This window comes from Pelodiscus sinensis, chromosome 2 (assembly GCF_052426305.1).
Source record: "Pelodiscus sinensis isolate ZL-2025 chromosome 2, ASM5242630v1, whole genome shotgun sequence".
In the NCBI taxonomy this organism is placed as follows: domain Eukaryota; kingdom Metazoa; phylum Chordata; order Testudines; family Trionychidae; genus Pelodiscus; species Pelodiscus sinensis.
Window position 1 is genome coordinate 74,511,420 of NC_143053.1, and position 16,138 is coordinate 74,527,557.

At 41.3% G+C, this 16,138-nt stretch overlaps 2 protein-coding genes across 10 annotated transcripts in view; one reads left to right on the forward strand and one right to left on the reverse strand.

Annotated features, from left to right (window-relative positions):
• Positions 1-5,969, forward strand: part of TRAPPC8 (trafficking protein particle complex subunit 8) — a 102,777-nt gene extending 96,808 nt beyond the window's left edge. For all 9 annotated transcript variants that reach the window (XM_075920773.2, XM_014568782.3, XM_075920768.2 and 6 more), the window contains 3 exons: positions 243-388; positions 4,020-4,109; positions 4,880-5,969. In XM_075920773.2, the coding sequence (XP_075776888.2) occupies positions 243-388; positions 4,020-4,109; positions 4,880-5,114 (471 nt within the window). In that variant the 3' untranslated portion in view covers positions 5,115-5,969. The remainder of the gene's footprint in view (positions 1-242; positions 389-4,019; positions 4,110-4,879) is intronic.
• Positions 5,970-13,543: 7,574 nt separating this feature from the next.
• Positions 13,544-15,907, reverse strand: CATSPERD (catsper channel auxiliary subunit delta). The gene has a single exon (XM_075919822.2). The coding sequence runs from the start codon at positions 15,905-15,907 to the stop codon at positions 13,544-13,546; it is 2,364 nt and encodes a 787-aa protein (XP_075775937.2).
• Between the last annotated feature and the right edge of the window lie 231 nt (positions 15,908-16,138).

Below are 16,138 nucleotides of genomic sequence, written 5' to 3' on the forward strand. Positions count from 1 at the left end.
ACCCACATCATAAGAATTATACCACTTCCTCATCTGAAACAGTGAGACACCGTAATATCCTGATTTGGCTCCTGTAAACATTGAGACCATAATAGTGTAATCTTGGAAGCTAACATTCTTAGGAGAAAATAATACCTTCGTGCTAACATCTTTCTGGTTAATCTCTTATTGTATAGTAGTGTGTTGTGTCAGTGTATTCATAAGAGTATTTTAAATTAAGTATGGATTTTTTTGTGTTCCAGGAATCACCAGAAATGTTTCTCTTAAAGTTTTTCCGGCCAGAAAACACTTCAGTACCCACAAGACCAACACCAGAGCAGCTTTCTAACCTTATCAAGACTACTCTTCATTATCCAGAGTCCTTCAATCACTCATTTCATCAAAAAAGGTTTGATCGATGTTACCTTGTTAAAATGTCAAGATTCCTTTAGGAAACTATTTGTTTCGTTGTTAAAAATCTTCATTAGTTAGTACTTGGTGGAAGGATGAAATAAAGTGACAAAATAACCATGAACAAGGGAAAATTCAACACAACCACAGGCTATAAAGCAAAAAAAATCTTTTGGTGAATGTTTGTATAAAATTACAACACAGTAACATTCATTTTCTAGCCATTGAAGATTGGGCAAAAGAAATAATAATGAAGTACTATTGAATGGGGTAGTCAATTAACTTTTGTCAGGGTATACATTTCTTGATCAGAGTATAGTCAAGGCCCAGATTTCAGACAAAATAATAAAAGAAATCATAAGTAAAGGTTTTGGGTTCTGTTCAAAAGCATCTGGGCAGTCTATTTTGGCCCATGGTCTGCCTATTGATTACCCTTATTATAGTTGAAACAAAATACAGGACTATGTAGCACTTTAAAGACTAACAAGATGGTTTATTAGATGATGAGCTTTCGTGGGCCAGACCCACTTCCTCAGATCAAATAATGGAAGAAAATAGTCACAACCATATATACCAAAGGATACAGACATTAGACAGGATCACAAAGAAAAAACAGTTGCTTGTCATTTCAACCAGAAAGGACACTGTCTGAATGATCTGCTAACCTGCATCCTACTTCAGAAGACATTCAAATCTGCTCTTGAAAGGGAATCCTTTGAACTGGCATTCATGCTAAAATTCGACACTCTCCGCACGGGACTTAACAAAGACCCCAGCTATCTAACACATTAAAAAGATAGCTTCCCCAATTATCACCTCTAATACTATTAACTCACAGACATTTCCCCTTCCCCACCTCTAATATCATTAACTCTCTGGCATTCACCTTCCGTCCCGTCCCCCCCATCCTCCTTCTGTTCTGTAATGTGATTTGTCCTTTTCATGTGTGTTCATTTTTTTTAAATTGTATCCTTTGGTATATATGGTTGTGACTATTTTCTTCCATTATTTGATCTGAGGAAGTGGGTCTGGCCCACGAAAGCTCATCATCTAATAAACCATCTTGTTAGTCTTTAAAGTGCTACATAGTCCTGTATTTTGTTTCAACTACACCAGACTAACACGGCTACATCTCTATCCTTATTATAGTGTTTTGCTTTAAAAGTGAATAGGAATCTTAAGTTAGATGACTTAAGTAGTTAATGAAAGTAACTGGGGGGGGGGGACTACATCTGCACAACTGGAGAAAATCACAACATAAACAGGCATTAAATGGTTTGAAAATTAAGAGTATAATGTTGCAAAATGACAATATTTGAATAAACAGATAAAATAATCTTTACTCTAGATAATCATTTTTAGTTACTACTAAGGGGCTGTGCCCCCTGCTCACTGTACTCACCAACCCCCGTTTCGGGGGGGAGGGGAGGAGGCAACTCCACTCCCTCCTCCCCCTGGCAACCAGGGAGAGCAGGGCTGTGTCTGTACCAGCCTGGGCCCCTTTTCCCTCTCCACCCTGCCAGGACGTGTCCCTCTTCTCCCTCCACCCACTCCCTGCTGCACCAGCCCAGGCCCCCTTTTCCCCCACACTTGCAAGCCTGGGCCCCCCTTCTTGCTTTTCTCCTCTCCCCCCTCCAAGGGGGAGGGGAGAGGTGGCATGCTCACAGCTCCCCTGAGCATGGTGGAAGGAGGAGAGGAGGGCAGAGTGGAGGGGCTGCAGGATGCAGAGTGATGCATGATGTCACTATCGTCCTGCAGGAAAACTTTTCTTTAATATATAGTAAGGATGGCTGTAGTGTATCCACATTTATCTTAACATGGGTGAAAATGAAAGACTTAGTGCAGTAAATAATTAATCTCAATGGTGCATTTCAGTAGGGAGCAGATACCTTTAATTCATTGGTCTCCAAACTGTGGGGCACACTGCCCTAGGAGGGCACAGAAGAACGTTCCAGATTGGGGCAAGGTAGAACCCGGGCCAGTCCCAAGAAGGGGTGAGGAGAAGGGAGCCTTTCCCCCAGCTGTGCTTCAGTCCAGTCCCCAGTCATGGTTCCAGCTCCGCTCCTCACTATGGCCTGGCTGCGACTCCACATGTAGCCCAACTGTAACTCCACTTCGGGCCCCATTCCCAGGCCCAGCCCAGCCCAGCCCTTTATTGTGATCTGGCTGCGGTTCTACATGTAGCCCACCTATGGTTCTTCTCCTGGTCCCAGCTCTATTCTTGACCCCGCCTCAGCCTCCTTATCTCTGTCTGAATCCTCCCTCTCTCCATGAGGCATGCTACAGCTTCGGAGGTGGGGTGAAGGAGTGGACAGGAGTGAAGGGCAGCCTGACCCTGAAAAGTGTGTGTGTAATAGTCTGGGGTCGTTCTGGAAGGAGTGTTGTGTATAAAAGTTCTAATGTTAATAAGTGTATTCAATTAGAATTCTTTGGAATATGAAATATAAAGCAATACCTAAATGTAAAAAAATGCAGTATATTGGATTCCGGGGTCTAGGGTTGCCAGGTGTTCGGTATTCACCAGACAGTCCAGTATTTTCACCTCCTGTCTGGTTTAAAAAAAAAAAATTCAGAAAATACCGGTCACCTAAGAGATCCGGTATTTTGATTCCCCCCCCCCGGCCGGCCAGGAGGCGAATATGCCGATCACCTGGCAACCCTACAAACACTCACACTCAGCTCCCAGCCTCCTCTCCCCCTCCGCCCCCACACACATCCCCAGCCCCCATGCTTACCTGGTTCTGCAAGGCTGCTGGCACAAAATGGCTGCTGGCAAAAAGACCAAGGGGAAGCAGTGACTCCCCTGGGTCTTAGTGCTCAACCACTTCCCTGTTCCTATCCCTGCACTCACTATTAAAGGGGACATGCTGTTTTATTTATTTATTTGCTCAACAACTTTGGTCCCCCCCCCCCGCCCCTTTTTTTCTTTCAACAGAATTTTTTCCCGATGTTTTTTTTTTGGGGGGGGGGGGCGGGGGGGGAGGAAGACAGGTGTTCAGTATTTTTGTTTCAACCATCTGGCAACCCTACCGGTGTCCATAGTGCTCCACCTTGAGATGGGCATTGTGCATCTGCCCTGGCTAAAAAGCCTGTATTTCTTGAGGCCACTGTAGCAAATAGTTTAAATAGTCTATTAGTCAACAGTATGCAGAAGAGGATAGATGTATATGGAGAGAGAAAACATAAAGATGTTATTGCAGCAAGTCAAAATTTAGGTTAGCATATTGGGCCAAATGTTCTTTCACATTCTAAAGTTTGTTATTGCACCTTGTTATACATGATATTTTTTTATAGAAGGCTTGCAAAAATCAAGCTACACTATGAACTGTTGCATTACTAGGTCTCATTAGGTTTCAACACTGACTTATTTTTTTTCTCCAAGGCCACATTCATAATTAAACTTTAAGTGAATTTCCTTCTTCAGGGTAAAAATGATTGTGTGACAGCATGAAGCAGCTGATATCAGCAGTATTTTGTATGACATTATTACGGTCTATGTATTTTAATTTTTACATTATTGAATAATTCTTTTTAAATAGATATGTGATGCTATGTATATTTAAATAGATGTTGTTACTGATCAGGAATAAGTATAAATCTTGCATCATAAAACAATTTTTCTCTTGCAGCCTTTGTTTAGTACCTGTCACTCTTCTACTTTCCAATTGTTCTCAGGCTGATGTTGATGTAATAATTGATTTGCGGCATAAAACGACAAGGTAGTAACATTTGAATGTTAAATTACAACCATTTTGGTATTTATTGTGCTACTGAGATCTCTTAATCTGATTTTTTTAACACTTTATCAAGTGTGTGCTAAATGTATCAAATATCTAGGATAGGATTTTCATCCTCAATGTGCTCCCATAGAAAACTCCCACTGACCTCAATCTCAATGGGAGCATAATTAAGTCAATATGAGTGTTTTTCAAAAAACCATATTCATTTGGAAGTAAAACAGAAATTGATTATACTTTCAACGAAGGGTGGGAGTAGTGGCTAGATTAAAAAACAAAGGCAGGACAACAATATTTTATTGTTTAAATCCCTTGTTTTGGGGAAATAATGGAATGTGTCCTGCATAAGGCTATCAGAATTGAGAGGAACATCACTGTAGATGTTGCTTTCATTAAAAATGGTTAATTTTCTTTGACACAACTAAAATATAGCTACTTTCATCTAAAATTCTCTTATCTAATAAGAGTGCATTATTTTTTTTAAATGTGTAGATTACTGCTACTGTTGTTGTTAGAATTGCTGGGTAGAAATCCATATTCTGGGACATAAAATATGACAAACTGCCTCTCATCCTCATGAAACTTGACTTAAAACAGTGAAGATAGTATATTTAATATTAGTTAATACTGGAAATATATTACATAGTGAAGTAACATTTTTCATAGGACTGTTATTTTGAATCTGCATATTTGATAGACATTTAAGCATAAGAAAGTAAGTAATATCTGGGTGTGTTTTTTTTCTCTTTCAGTCCAGAAGCACTAGAAATCCATGGTTCTTTTACATGGCTTGGGCAAACACAGTACAAACTTCAGCTTAAAAGTCAGGAGGTCTATAGCTTGCAATTGAAAGCTTGTTTTGTGCGTACAGGAGTCTATAATCTTGGAACTCCCAGAGTATTTGCTAAGTTAGCAGATCAAGTTACTTTGTTTGAAACAAGTCAGCAGAACTCCATGCCGGCACTGATCATCATCAACAATATTTGACCACTTACTGAAAGACCATGCTAAAAAACAAAAGAATCTGATTTTTCTTATTCTTTGGATTGACATTTATTCCAGTTATGGAATGTGTTACCCCAACATCTAACTTGTTACAAAGGATTGTATAGGAAACAATAGCAAAATACTCAGACTATTTGCCATTTTGTTTCTTAATGCAAAGCACGTTGGACAGAAAATGCATATATCCTTTTTAACGTCTCTTGCATCTCTGATAATTAATACTCATAATGCTGAACTAAAATATTCCTTATAGAACCGTTTGAATTTACTTGTGTATCCCAAGCCCTGTCCAAATAATAGTAGTAATAAAAAAGCAGCTTGACTGCTGTTACAGCTTCCAGCATGGTGTTTTTAAATATATTTTGTGGCTATATTTAAAGACCGTTCAGAAGACAGCCCTTGTTGTCTTTTTCCCTGACTTAAGCCATTATTTGTCAGAAATTCCAGTCTTACTGTGAAGTTTGCTAAGTTGTTAAATGCAATTTATACTGGGGGGGGGGGGTTTCTTTTCAGTTTTTAAAATTAATTTGGGGCTTTGTTATTGTGTCTTCAAATTCGGATCCTTATGGGTTACACGCAAATCCACTGAAGATGTTCTGAAAATAATTTTGAAATCAGTTTGAGTATTTTCTCATTCATCTCAGTACAGAATGCACTATTCCACAACCATGAGATTGTCATTTAAATTCATTCACTTTATTATGTACCTATAACAACTGAGTTGATCTGTTTTAAAAAAAATCTACTCAAGTTAATTAAACTTTTCAAGAAATGTATTATATTTATAACAAATGTACTGTAAATAGAATAAAACATACACCATATTCACTGTATAAACTTCTGTTGAATATTTTTTCCTCACATCTTCTCTACAGCAGAAGCCTGTCAACAAAGAATGTCTTAATTAGAAACTGCATGCCAGTGTAAATATCATTGGTGCAATGCAGCCACACTAGCCATGCTGATTAGGGGCAAGTCCAGCCCATATACATACATAGCATTTTAGTCAAAGTTACAGTTGCTGTTTGTCAGAAGGAAGCCCCTTTTGGAGTGTTCTCTTGCTACAGGCCACAATACAAACTAGGGATGTTAGATACTGTATACAGGCAGTCCCCGAGTTACGCGGATCCGACTTATGTCGGATCCGCAGTTACGAACGGGGCCCATCTCCCTGGTCTCCAACAGACCAGGGAGAGGAAGCAAAGCGGTGGAGCAGACGGGCAGCGGACAGCCCAGACGCTTCTGGGCTGTCCGCTGCCCGCGTGTTCCGCCGCTTTGCTCCCCGTCCCCCTGGTCTGCTTTGCAAAGCAGAGCAAAGCCGCGGAGCCCAAGGGCAGCAGGACAGCAGCTGTGGTACAGCAGCTGGGGCACAGCAGCTGGGGCGCTGCTGGTTGGTCCCGTAGCTGGTCAGTTTCGGTAGCGGCTGAATCAGGACGCCTGGGGCAGAGCAGCTGGGGTGCTGCTGGGTTGGTCCAGTAGCGCCGAGGAGCGGCGGCGCTACTGGACCAACCCAGCAGCACCCCAGCTGCTCTGCTCCAGGCATCCCCAAGTCAGCCGCTGCTGAAACTGACCAGTGGCTGACTACAGGAAGCCCCTGCCCCGGGCTTCCTGGAATCAGCCGCTGATCAGTTTCAGCAGCAGCTGACTTGGGGTTCTTAAGTTGAATCTGTATGTAAGTCAGAACTGGCGGTCAGTTTCAGCAGCGGCTGAATCTGGACGCCAGTTCCGACTTACATACAGATTCAACTTAAGAACAAACCTACAGTCCCTATCTTGTACGTAACCCGGGGACTGCCTGTAATTGAATAGTCGTGTAACTGCAAGAAATCTTAGCGAATACACAATTATTCAATAGTCCCTGGAGGCAGGGCCAGCAGTGTGGGGAGGCAGGCAGGAGGTGGTCCATGAGGGGAGCCAGTTTAAAAACCAGCTCCCCACACAGACTGGCTGCCTGCCAGCTTTGCGTTGCTGCCTCTGATGCAGAGGCACCAATGCGGGGTGGTAGCAGCACCCGTCCACAGAGGGTCTATGCTTCCAACAGACAAAGGCTGCTGCCTCTGAGCAGCCTCTATATGCAGCAGGCCCAAGCTCACCACAGACAGAGGCTGCTCCATGGGATGTGGAGCAGCCTCTGCAGGGAGTTCGGACCCCCTGTGGACAGGGGCTGCTGCCGCGGCAACCTCTCAGCCCCTAAGGTGCTGCTTCTTGAAAGTCAGCTCCCTATACATATTGGTTCCAGCCTGCCCCTCTCACCCTCCGCACTGCTGCCCCTCTTATCAGCCAGCTACCCACAGGCACCAGCTCCTGCTCTCCCACCCACTTGCTGCCTCTGATACTGAGAGAGTGGTGGCGGGGGGGATACATTTAGATAAGATTAGCCAGTAAGCCCAGGCTTCTGGATTAATCATGTAGTTGTCAACACGGTGACATCCGTAATACAAACCTGCACCTGCATTTGGTTCCTCTTCTGTTTTACAATGAAAGGATCAGTCTCAATGTTTAATACAAGTGCTCATCTCTGGGCAAAATATATTTACCTAAAATCCATGTAATAAATCCATTATCAGCAAACCTACAGTAAATGTGTTGGTGCGTAGAAATCTTCTGTCCCTCCCTCCAGGTACATCATTCAGAGGCTCCTACCTTATGCTTTTGTTCTAGGGTCCTACTCCCCAGGCCTTTCCCCTGTGAGTATCCAGTCGCATGGCTCATCTATTCAGACACAGTCCAACAGCTCATTTCCCTCACCAGCCTTGTGGTATTGACTCTGGTTCACAAAGGTCTGCAGGCTAGGCCCTCTTCAGGCTACTAGCCCTTAGCCCTTCTCAGCTTCCCTATGAGTCTCTTGGCTAAGCCCAAGCTAGGGATGTGAATATGTAGTTGACTATAGGATAGTCAACACACTAGTTGACTAGTCGTTCTCCCCCGTTTGTTCTTGCGGGGAGAAAAAGGGGTGCTTCAAAGTGGCAGCACCGCTTGCAGCCCAAGGCCAGCTGGAGAGTCCTTAGGCTGCATGTGGCATTTCAAAGCGGTAGCGCTGCATAGAGCCTGGAGTCAGAGGGGAAATCCCCAGCTGACCCTGGCCTCCATGTGGTGCTGCCGTTTTGAAATGCTGCAGGGGGCATAGGGCCAGTGAGGAACTGCCCACTGGCCCTATGCTCCCCGCAGCACTTTCATGGAGGCTGCTCTTACCTACTAATCAAATACTTGATGAAAATTGCAGTGACTATTCAATTAGTCAATCAAAATTTAACTCCCTAGTCCAGGCTCCAGGGAGGGCTTGCAAAGCTTTCTGCACTTAGCAGATTCTCTCTGAGTGGGCTCTCACCAGTTTTTCTTTCTCCTCCAGTCTGTAGTTTCAGGCAGCCTGGTCTAATCAGACCTCTTCAGATTTTCCCTCATTTTTTTTATAGCCCCCATGTGTTCCATCAGCACCTCAGTTGGCAAGCTGGAAGCATATGCTTATAGATTGTAAGGCCAAAAGAGACCATTGTGATCTGGTCTGACTTTCTATATTACACGGGCCATAGACTCCCCCAAAATAATTTCTTGGGCATCTCTTTTAGAAAAACATCCAGTCTTGATTTAAAAGTGGTCACTGATGGAGAATCCACTGTGGCCCTTGGTAAATTGTTCCTAAATTTAATTACGCTCACCATTAAAAATGCATGCCTTCTTTTGAGTCTGAATTTGACTAACTTTAACTTTCAGTGGCAGTGAACTAGACATGCTGGATGCTTCCCAGGATCAGCCATCTTGTGACACCATTATGCTGCTGTTTTTAGCACAACTCTCTTCATCGGGATGGCAAAGCTCAACTAGCTATCATGTACTTGAGGTTTCTGTCCTTGTTTGGAATGCAGGTAACACAGGGGTTTATGGAAAGCGCCACCAAATGTGCAAGGAAGAAGCTGCCATCTGTGGAAACAGAGTTGGAAAGGAGAGGATGTTAAGGAGGTAGGGAAAGTCAGCACTTCTGTCCTCATGTGAGATTACATTCACTTGTCTTAGAATAATGCAAATGCCCATGTGAATGTAGAAGGCTCTTCATCCAACCCCATACATGTAGTTCCACCCTAATTAGTATTTTTTTTAAACCCAGTGTTTTCTACCTTCACCAAAACCTGTATTCGTGCTTGTTTCCTGGGCTAAAAAGACTGTTACATAGTGTCCAACATTTCTGATCCTCTATTTCATACATCATCTCTAACTGGACTATACTAGATGTCATTGTTCTCCTTGTAATTTGCCAGTTGGATACAATCCTATAGCATCCACGGTTCTGTGGCTGGGAAAAAGCCAAGAATATGCTCCAGTTCATGTTAAAAGGAGTAGTTTCCTCCATGCCAAAGAGGCAGCTGTTGGCATCCTGGCCTTGTTATACTGCGCCTTCAATCCTCTTATTTTTCCTGGCACTGTTTTTACTGAAATGACTAATACCATGTTCAACAGGGCATTTGGATATCCAGTCAGAATCAAGATGTTTCTTTGTCTCTTGGAATAGTGTGTATATATAGTGTGAGTATTTGTGTGTATACGTGTAAGAGGGAAAAACATCCGTATTAGGTGTTCCCAGGACTTAGAAAACCTAACTAAAGACCCAAGTGAAGCAAGTAAGGTTTTAGTTCAACAAGTGTACCAAATTTGAAAGTTTAATTAAAAATCAATGGGGAATTTTAAAAGCAAAGGGAAAATAAGTAGAGAATCGAGGAACTTTTAGCCTTAAACCAGTTGTAACAAGGGAACTAACAGGTTTTCTCTCGAGAGTAATCAAAACTTGCTTATCCTGTTACCAAACAATTGTTGTCTGTGTAAAGTACTTAAGGAAGTTGCTCCCACACCCCTTTTATTTTAGATGCAACATTAAGTTATTTCAAGAGAAGTCACACATGGGTCAATTCCTTCTACATCGATGAGTCCTAAGTATGCAGAGCCACAAGGAGAGTGGGTTACTATTAATAGTGATTTCACAACCCAAAATTGTTTCCATATATCTTAGCGCACGTTTTTGTCTCTACAATTGGTTCATTATTTTGTCTTTCAGACTAGAAATGCCTATGTAATAATTTCTGAGACAGAGAAACAAATCCCAAAAAGCACTGATAAGCTGCAGTTAAGGTTGAATGCATATAGATAAACTCAAAGATAAAAACCTTAAGAACTCTGAATAATTCCAATATAAGTATTACAAACCCAGGAAAATTAAGTTTAAATTTAAATCCAAATACGTATTGAAAATCACAAGGCATCTAAACAACCATATCTGTAGTAATATTTTAAGTGGGGGAAAAGTACCTCTTCCTTTGTAGATTAGGTATAAACAATCTTGTTCTTGTAATACTAGAGTATGGTGTCTCTACCAGACAGAGTTAAGATTGTTTGGGTGCCTTTACTGTGTGTTTCCATATCTTAATGTATCTAAATTCCATTTAAATTAACCCTTAAGCTGAATTTGTAAAGTTTTTTTTTATTTTCTCTTAAAAATCATCTCCCCCATCCTCCCCAAAAAAACCCTAGAAACAACCAAAAAGGAAAAAACCAAACACACTGAAAATTCCATGCCAAACACTGATGAGAATGTTGTTTGCACAATTAAGCTCTTAAGTCCAGAAATGACGAAGTTATAGCTGCATGACTAAGTTTAACTTTATTCTGTGAACATGCTTTACAATAGAGTCCTTAATGCATTTCTCAAACATTTTGTTCTTGTGTGAGTGTTTATATTATTTTTTTTTACCTTAATGCCACCTTATACTAGGTATAAAGTTGTTGCTTTTATAAACCTGACACCAGAACACAACCGAGTCTATGCTTTTGCTATTGCCCTTATTATGATATGAGGCAATTGAATGATGATATGATAGTAATTGAATTGTATACTGTTGAAAACCTATCTTGTCTCTCTAGATTTCCTCACTGGAGAACTGGATTCATATTAGAATTCTGTTTCACAGTAGGAATGGTTAAAATGGTTTGTCATTGAGTTAGAAATAGTAGTTGCTAGTAGTTTGTTTTTGATTTAGTTATTTAGATAGCTTCAAATGTCTTTGAAACTGATTTTAGATCCTGGAGAAGATGCTTTTTTTTAAAAAGGCAATCTCCATTTTTTTTTATCTCCCTTAAGAGGGATAAGGGATCTTTTGGAAAAGGCTTTATTTTCTGAAAGATCCACATCTAGACTGGTGCTTTTTTCCGGCAAAGCTCCGTGCCGAAAAAAAGTGGCAGCCATTTTTATGCTAATGAAGCAAGGGAGATTTAAATCCCCGCTTCATTAGCAATTGCGGTACGTCTAATTTGCATCCCTTTTACGAAAAAGGGATGCAGTCTAGTCGTAGCCTGAATGAGAGGTAAAGTGGGAAGAGTGCATGAGTGCTCAGGGCAAGAACAGAATTATAATCAGTAAATTGTCAGAATATCATCCATTTAGATCTTATCCACTAACTGATGCATAATTGCCTCATTTCACTATAGCTATTAATTGGTTATTGTTGACTAGAAGAGATGAAATCTTGGACTTGTAAGTAGGATAAACTGTTTATGCGACCAGTGAATCTTATGCAATTAATTTGACTCTGCCAGTTTATTTAAAGGTATACCTCACAAGATATAGCAACATGTTCTTATACATCCAAAGAGAGTAAGGCTGTGTTCTTGTGCTTTCAATACCATGTTCAGCTTCTAGGAGGGGAGGCTGCTGCCTTAATTCCTACAATTACTGCACCCTATTGATTTAGTTCTACAACATAATTTTGCTGCTGCTTGTACTCCCTGGAGTCCTTTTTCATGTGGGTTTTTTTTTCTGAACTACATTTCCAACTCCATGACACAGGAATGGATTTTACAGAAGGGGTAATGAGGGAACTCACTTTAACTGTTTAATCTTACATAGGATAGAACAACAATTAAAACATAGGCTTTTTTAAGATTACAAGTTTTTTTATTTTTAAATTTAAATAACATCCATACAATATGAAGGTATAATAAAAACAAAAGTTCTCTCCTAAGAAACATAACATAGTTAAAGCATCTTATTTAAATAAACTATATTTTCACTTGCTCTACATCTAATAAATGACAAATCCACAAATGAGCCCTCAGCAACAAATGAAAATGAACAGTTTTACTACAAAGCTGTAAACATAGTTAACTAAAGTTTTCTATATAATGTTAATTAACATTTACATATTTATGTTAACAAGACAATATGAAATGTATACACAAAATACCAGTTAGTTTCTTAAATGATGAATGTCCTCTGTTTTGCTTTTTCTGTTGCTGTACCACTGTCATGTTGGGGGACTATACATCGTTACTATCAGTAAGGTTTTAGCAAATCTACTAATACAGATGTGAAATACTCTTTTAAGTGGTGAGAATGAGTGTCTCAGCAATAAACAATAGGAATTGATTATGACAATGGACCATAGTGAAATTTCATGGTACATAGGTAATACTTGGCTAACCATATTGTCAAACAGGAAATCATTGGTCTATTAATTGAAAATCCTTACTTAATTAACTAACAAGGGGCCACATTCTGTAACCTTTATTTATGTTGATTGGTATTTGCTCAGGCTAGCAAACCCATTCAAGCAAAGTTTCAATGAGTTTTGGGTTCAATGAGTAATGGGTTCTCAATGTGTTCAGAATTCCTTCAATTCTCTCACATTGGAAAATTGCATTTCACTGTTTTGATGGAGAATTCTTTAAGACCCAGTAGAAGTATCAGTATTCTACTACCTGGGAAATAAAATGGAATGGGATATAAATTAAAATTAATGTTTCAAATTATCTGAGAGAAGGAAAATATACATCCTAATCACAACAGGTATTCAAAATAGAGGAAACAGGAACCTCTGAGAGTTCCATTGGCATATTGTTCATGAAACACACACCTGTCATCTTCCAAGCGCATCTTTCCTTTTTTTTTTGAGGCAAGGGTCAGTTGGATTAAAAGATCCAGCCCTTGAATAGGTTAATATAATTGCGTCAACAAATGGTGACCCACTTAAAAGCAATACATTAGCAGTAAAAAAGCTGGCTATATGGATTGTTCACAAAAGCCAAAAGATGGAAGATTACTGCATAAAAGATGACAAACAGGGAATATAAATAGGTATGTTAAAATAGATGCAAAGGAACATCTATCCTTTTAAAGATCTAATAGCTTAGAGTAAGAACATCATCCCTCCAACATCTATAAAATTAGAAAATAGATATAATAGTCCCTTTAATCAATTTCTCTTTCATTAGTAGGCCAATCTTATTTTAGAGAGCATGCCTCAATCAGGCTTTTCACAATTAAAATATTTTACTTTCTTGAACTATAAAACCAGTCTGAGAATTCTTAATACTACTCCCATTTGTCTGATCACCATACGAGGTTTCTAAATGACTAAGCTCAAAATACTTTACCTTTGGGAGATTTTTTTCTTTTGTGATAGCTTATGTAAGATGTAGCCCATGAATACTGCAAGCAGAATGATAATCAGAAAAGCTGTCAGTGTTGTCCAAGCATGTATGTTAGACTTTGGGAGGGCACCAGTGACACACACACTGACAATTGCAGACAGTTCACAGTAACTATATAATGGGTCCACAACAATAGCTTTAAATACATAAAAGCCATTATAGTGTGAAAAGATTATCTTGTTTTTATTTTGACCAAGAATTTGATATTTGGCTGAGGGTGATACTAGTTTAGGGCCGTCGTGATTCTTACAGCTTACATAGTTCATTCTGTTCCATGCAGTATGAGGATTTGGAGAATCTTGCTTTTGCATCATAGCCATCCAATTCTGAGGTTGAGATACACAATTGGCTTCTGCAGCGGTCAAGAGATAATCATAATTATACATGCCATTGACTTCAAACATAACAAAGTCAGCGGAAACATATTCCACAAATGCATTGTTTTCCCACAGTTCAAGGACTGGCAGCCACGGAGTATCATAATACTGCAGAAGGGGACACTCTAGTTTATAATAGTCATATGGAACTTTAAGATCACTTTGATCTAGCTGCGGTGTGGCAAGAAAATGGGGGTCATATATATCGTGGTCAATTGTATAAGTGAAGCTATTTTGCAGCGTGCCTTGTTCAAAGAGGCCTTTGCTGCATGCTGTTGTGTTTTTAAAAAATTTAATGTATTTAGTAGGCGGGCAACCTATGTTGACAAGTGCAGACAAAGGATGTATGTCAATGCAGCAGACGCCTTTGTTGAGGACATCCACGGTAAGAGTAGCCATCCCACCAGAGAGGAAGGAGCCACTGAAATGAGGGTCTGCCATGCCAGAGAAGTACTGCTGCAGCAGCTGGATGTACAAGCTGTACTTAGTGTGCCCGTCATATGTGTATCCATCCTCTGTGATCTTTGCCTGGAAACCTAGCACATGGGGGTTGCTCACAGTCACTATTGGAAAGGCACCAGTACCTGGCTTTGGCACAAATGTGACATTAAGGTTCAGCTTCTGGTGCATATCAATGTAATAGATCTTGTTGTGAAACTGGCCCCTGAGGATCTCCACTGGGCACTTTTGCAGGTATGGCCATAGCTCCGTGAGCATCGACTGCACTTTGAAGATGCATTTCCAAAAGGTATAAGCCTGAGTGCCATTGCTGGGCACAAGGCTCAATAGGGTTAGCATCCCTACTTTGTTAAACATCAGCACAGCATTGCATATGCCCTTTTGGCTGGTGTTTCTCTTTCCATTTTGCACCATAGATGTGGAGACCATATCTAGGCTTCCATAGAAAAGCTGATGGTCCCGGGTGAGGGCTGCAATCTCGGTTTTGCTAATGGCCACGTGGCAAAGGCCATTGCCAGGGAAAGGATGGGAGTTCCTGGAAAACTCCAATACAGTTACTGGCTCCACAAGCAAGCCGTTATTGGAGGAGACCAGCAGCGTGTCATTGTTCCAGAGGATGGTGAAGCCCCACAGGTGAGGATGCTGGATACGATGGATATCATGGCCCCGTGTGAACTTCAAGTGAAAGCCCATTGAGATGTGACTGGATGTCTGGCTCAGGTTGCCATTGGTGTATATGAAATAGGCCTCTCCTCCTTTCCTTTCTCCATCGCTGTGGCGGATGAGCACCCCAGTCTGGGAGAGGGAAACAAAATTGTAGACACCAAGCAGTACCCCTGGAAGTTCTGGACTCAGCTTCACAGGGGTGAACGAATAGCCCCCATTCTCTGACAGGAAGATGTGGCTTTTGGAGGGTGAATGCCCAATCTCATAGGCGAAAATCTTCATACTGATGTCTTTACAGGCTAGGTCCTGCCCTGGGTAACAGCAGTGGGTGTTTGATAGCTCAGTGACCAAGGAATCGATCCCCTGCGCTAGGATCCATTCTTCTTCCCCAGCCTTAAAGTAGTAGGAATAGACCCGTCCATTTATCACCATTGCTAACTTCGTCCTCTTCACAAAGGCAGCAGCACTGACTAAGGCGCTGGAGGGCTCTAGCTCATTAGGGATGGTCAGTGGTGGGATGCTAGTCCGAAACCCATTTGTGCTGAGGAAAATCTTCTCTCCCAGGTACAAGGCTGGACTGGGATGTCCCCAGGGGTCATCCTCATTACATGGGTACTGTAGAAGGAAAGGTTCAGGGTGGCTGAAATTCAGGACAGTGCCTGACCCCTTGTCCTGGGTACTGAAGGACAGACCTGAGTACAGTAACCTCTCCTCATTGCATGACCAGGAATCAATGCTTCCCCTTGCAAGCCACAGCCATAGCCAGAGTTTAGCTAGTGAGATTGGCCAGGAGCAGGGCATTAGTAGTGCTCTTATCAGAACCATCCTCTTCTACCAACTTAGTCAGGAGGTTGACGCCTCACGCTCCTTATCGACACCAGCTCAAAATGGCTCCTGGCTTGTCTCACTTCCTGCTGTAAAATGTTAGAAGGAAGTTCCGAGAGGCAGTTGGCTGGGCTGGGCTGGGCTATGGGTGGGAGCTGTTCTGAGTGTTTCCAGTATAGTCTCTGTCATGTGTAAAATGTCAGACAC

Bases quoted from the DNA above. Each gene is read 5' to 3' on its own strand.
- CATSPERD (XM_075919822.2), bottom strand. From the start codon at position 15,907: ATGCCCTGCTCCTGGCCAATCTCACTAGCTAAACTCTGGCTATGGCTG.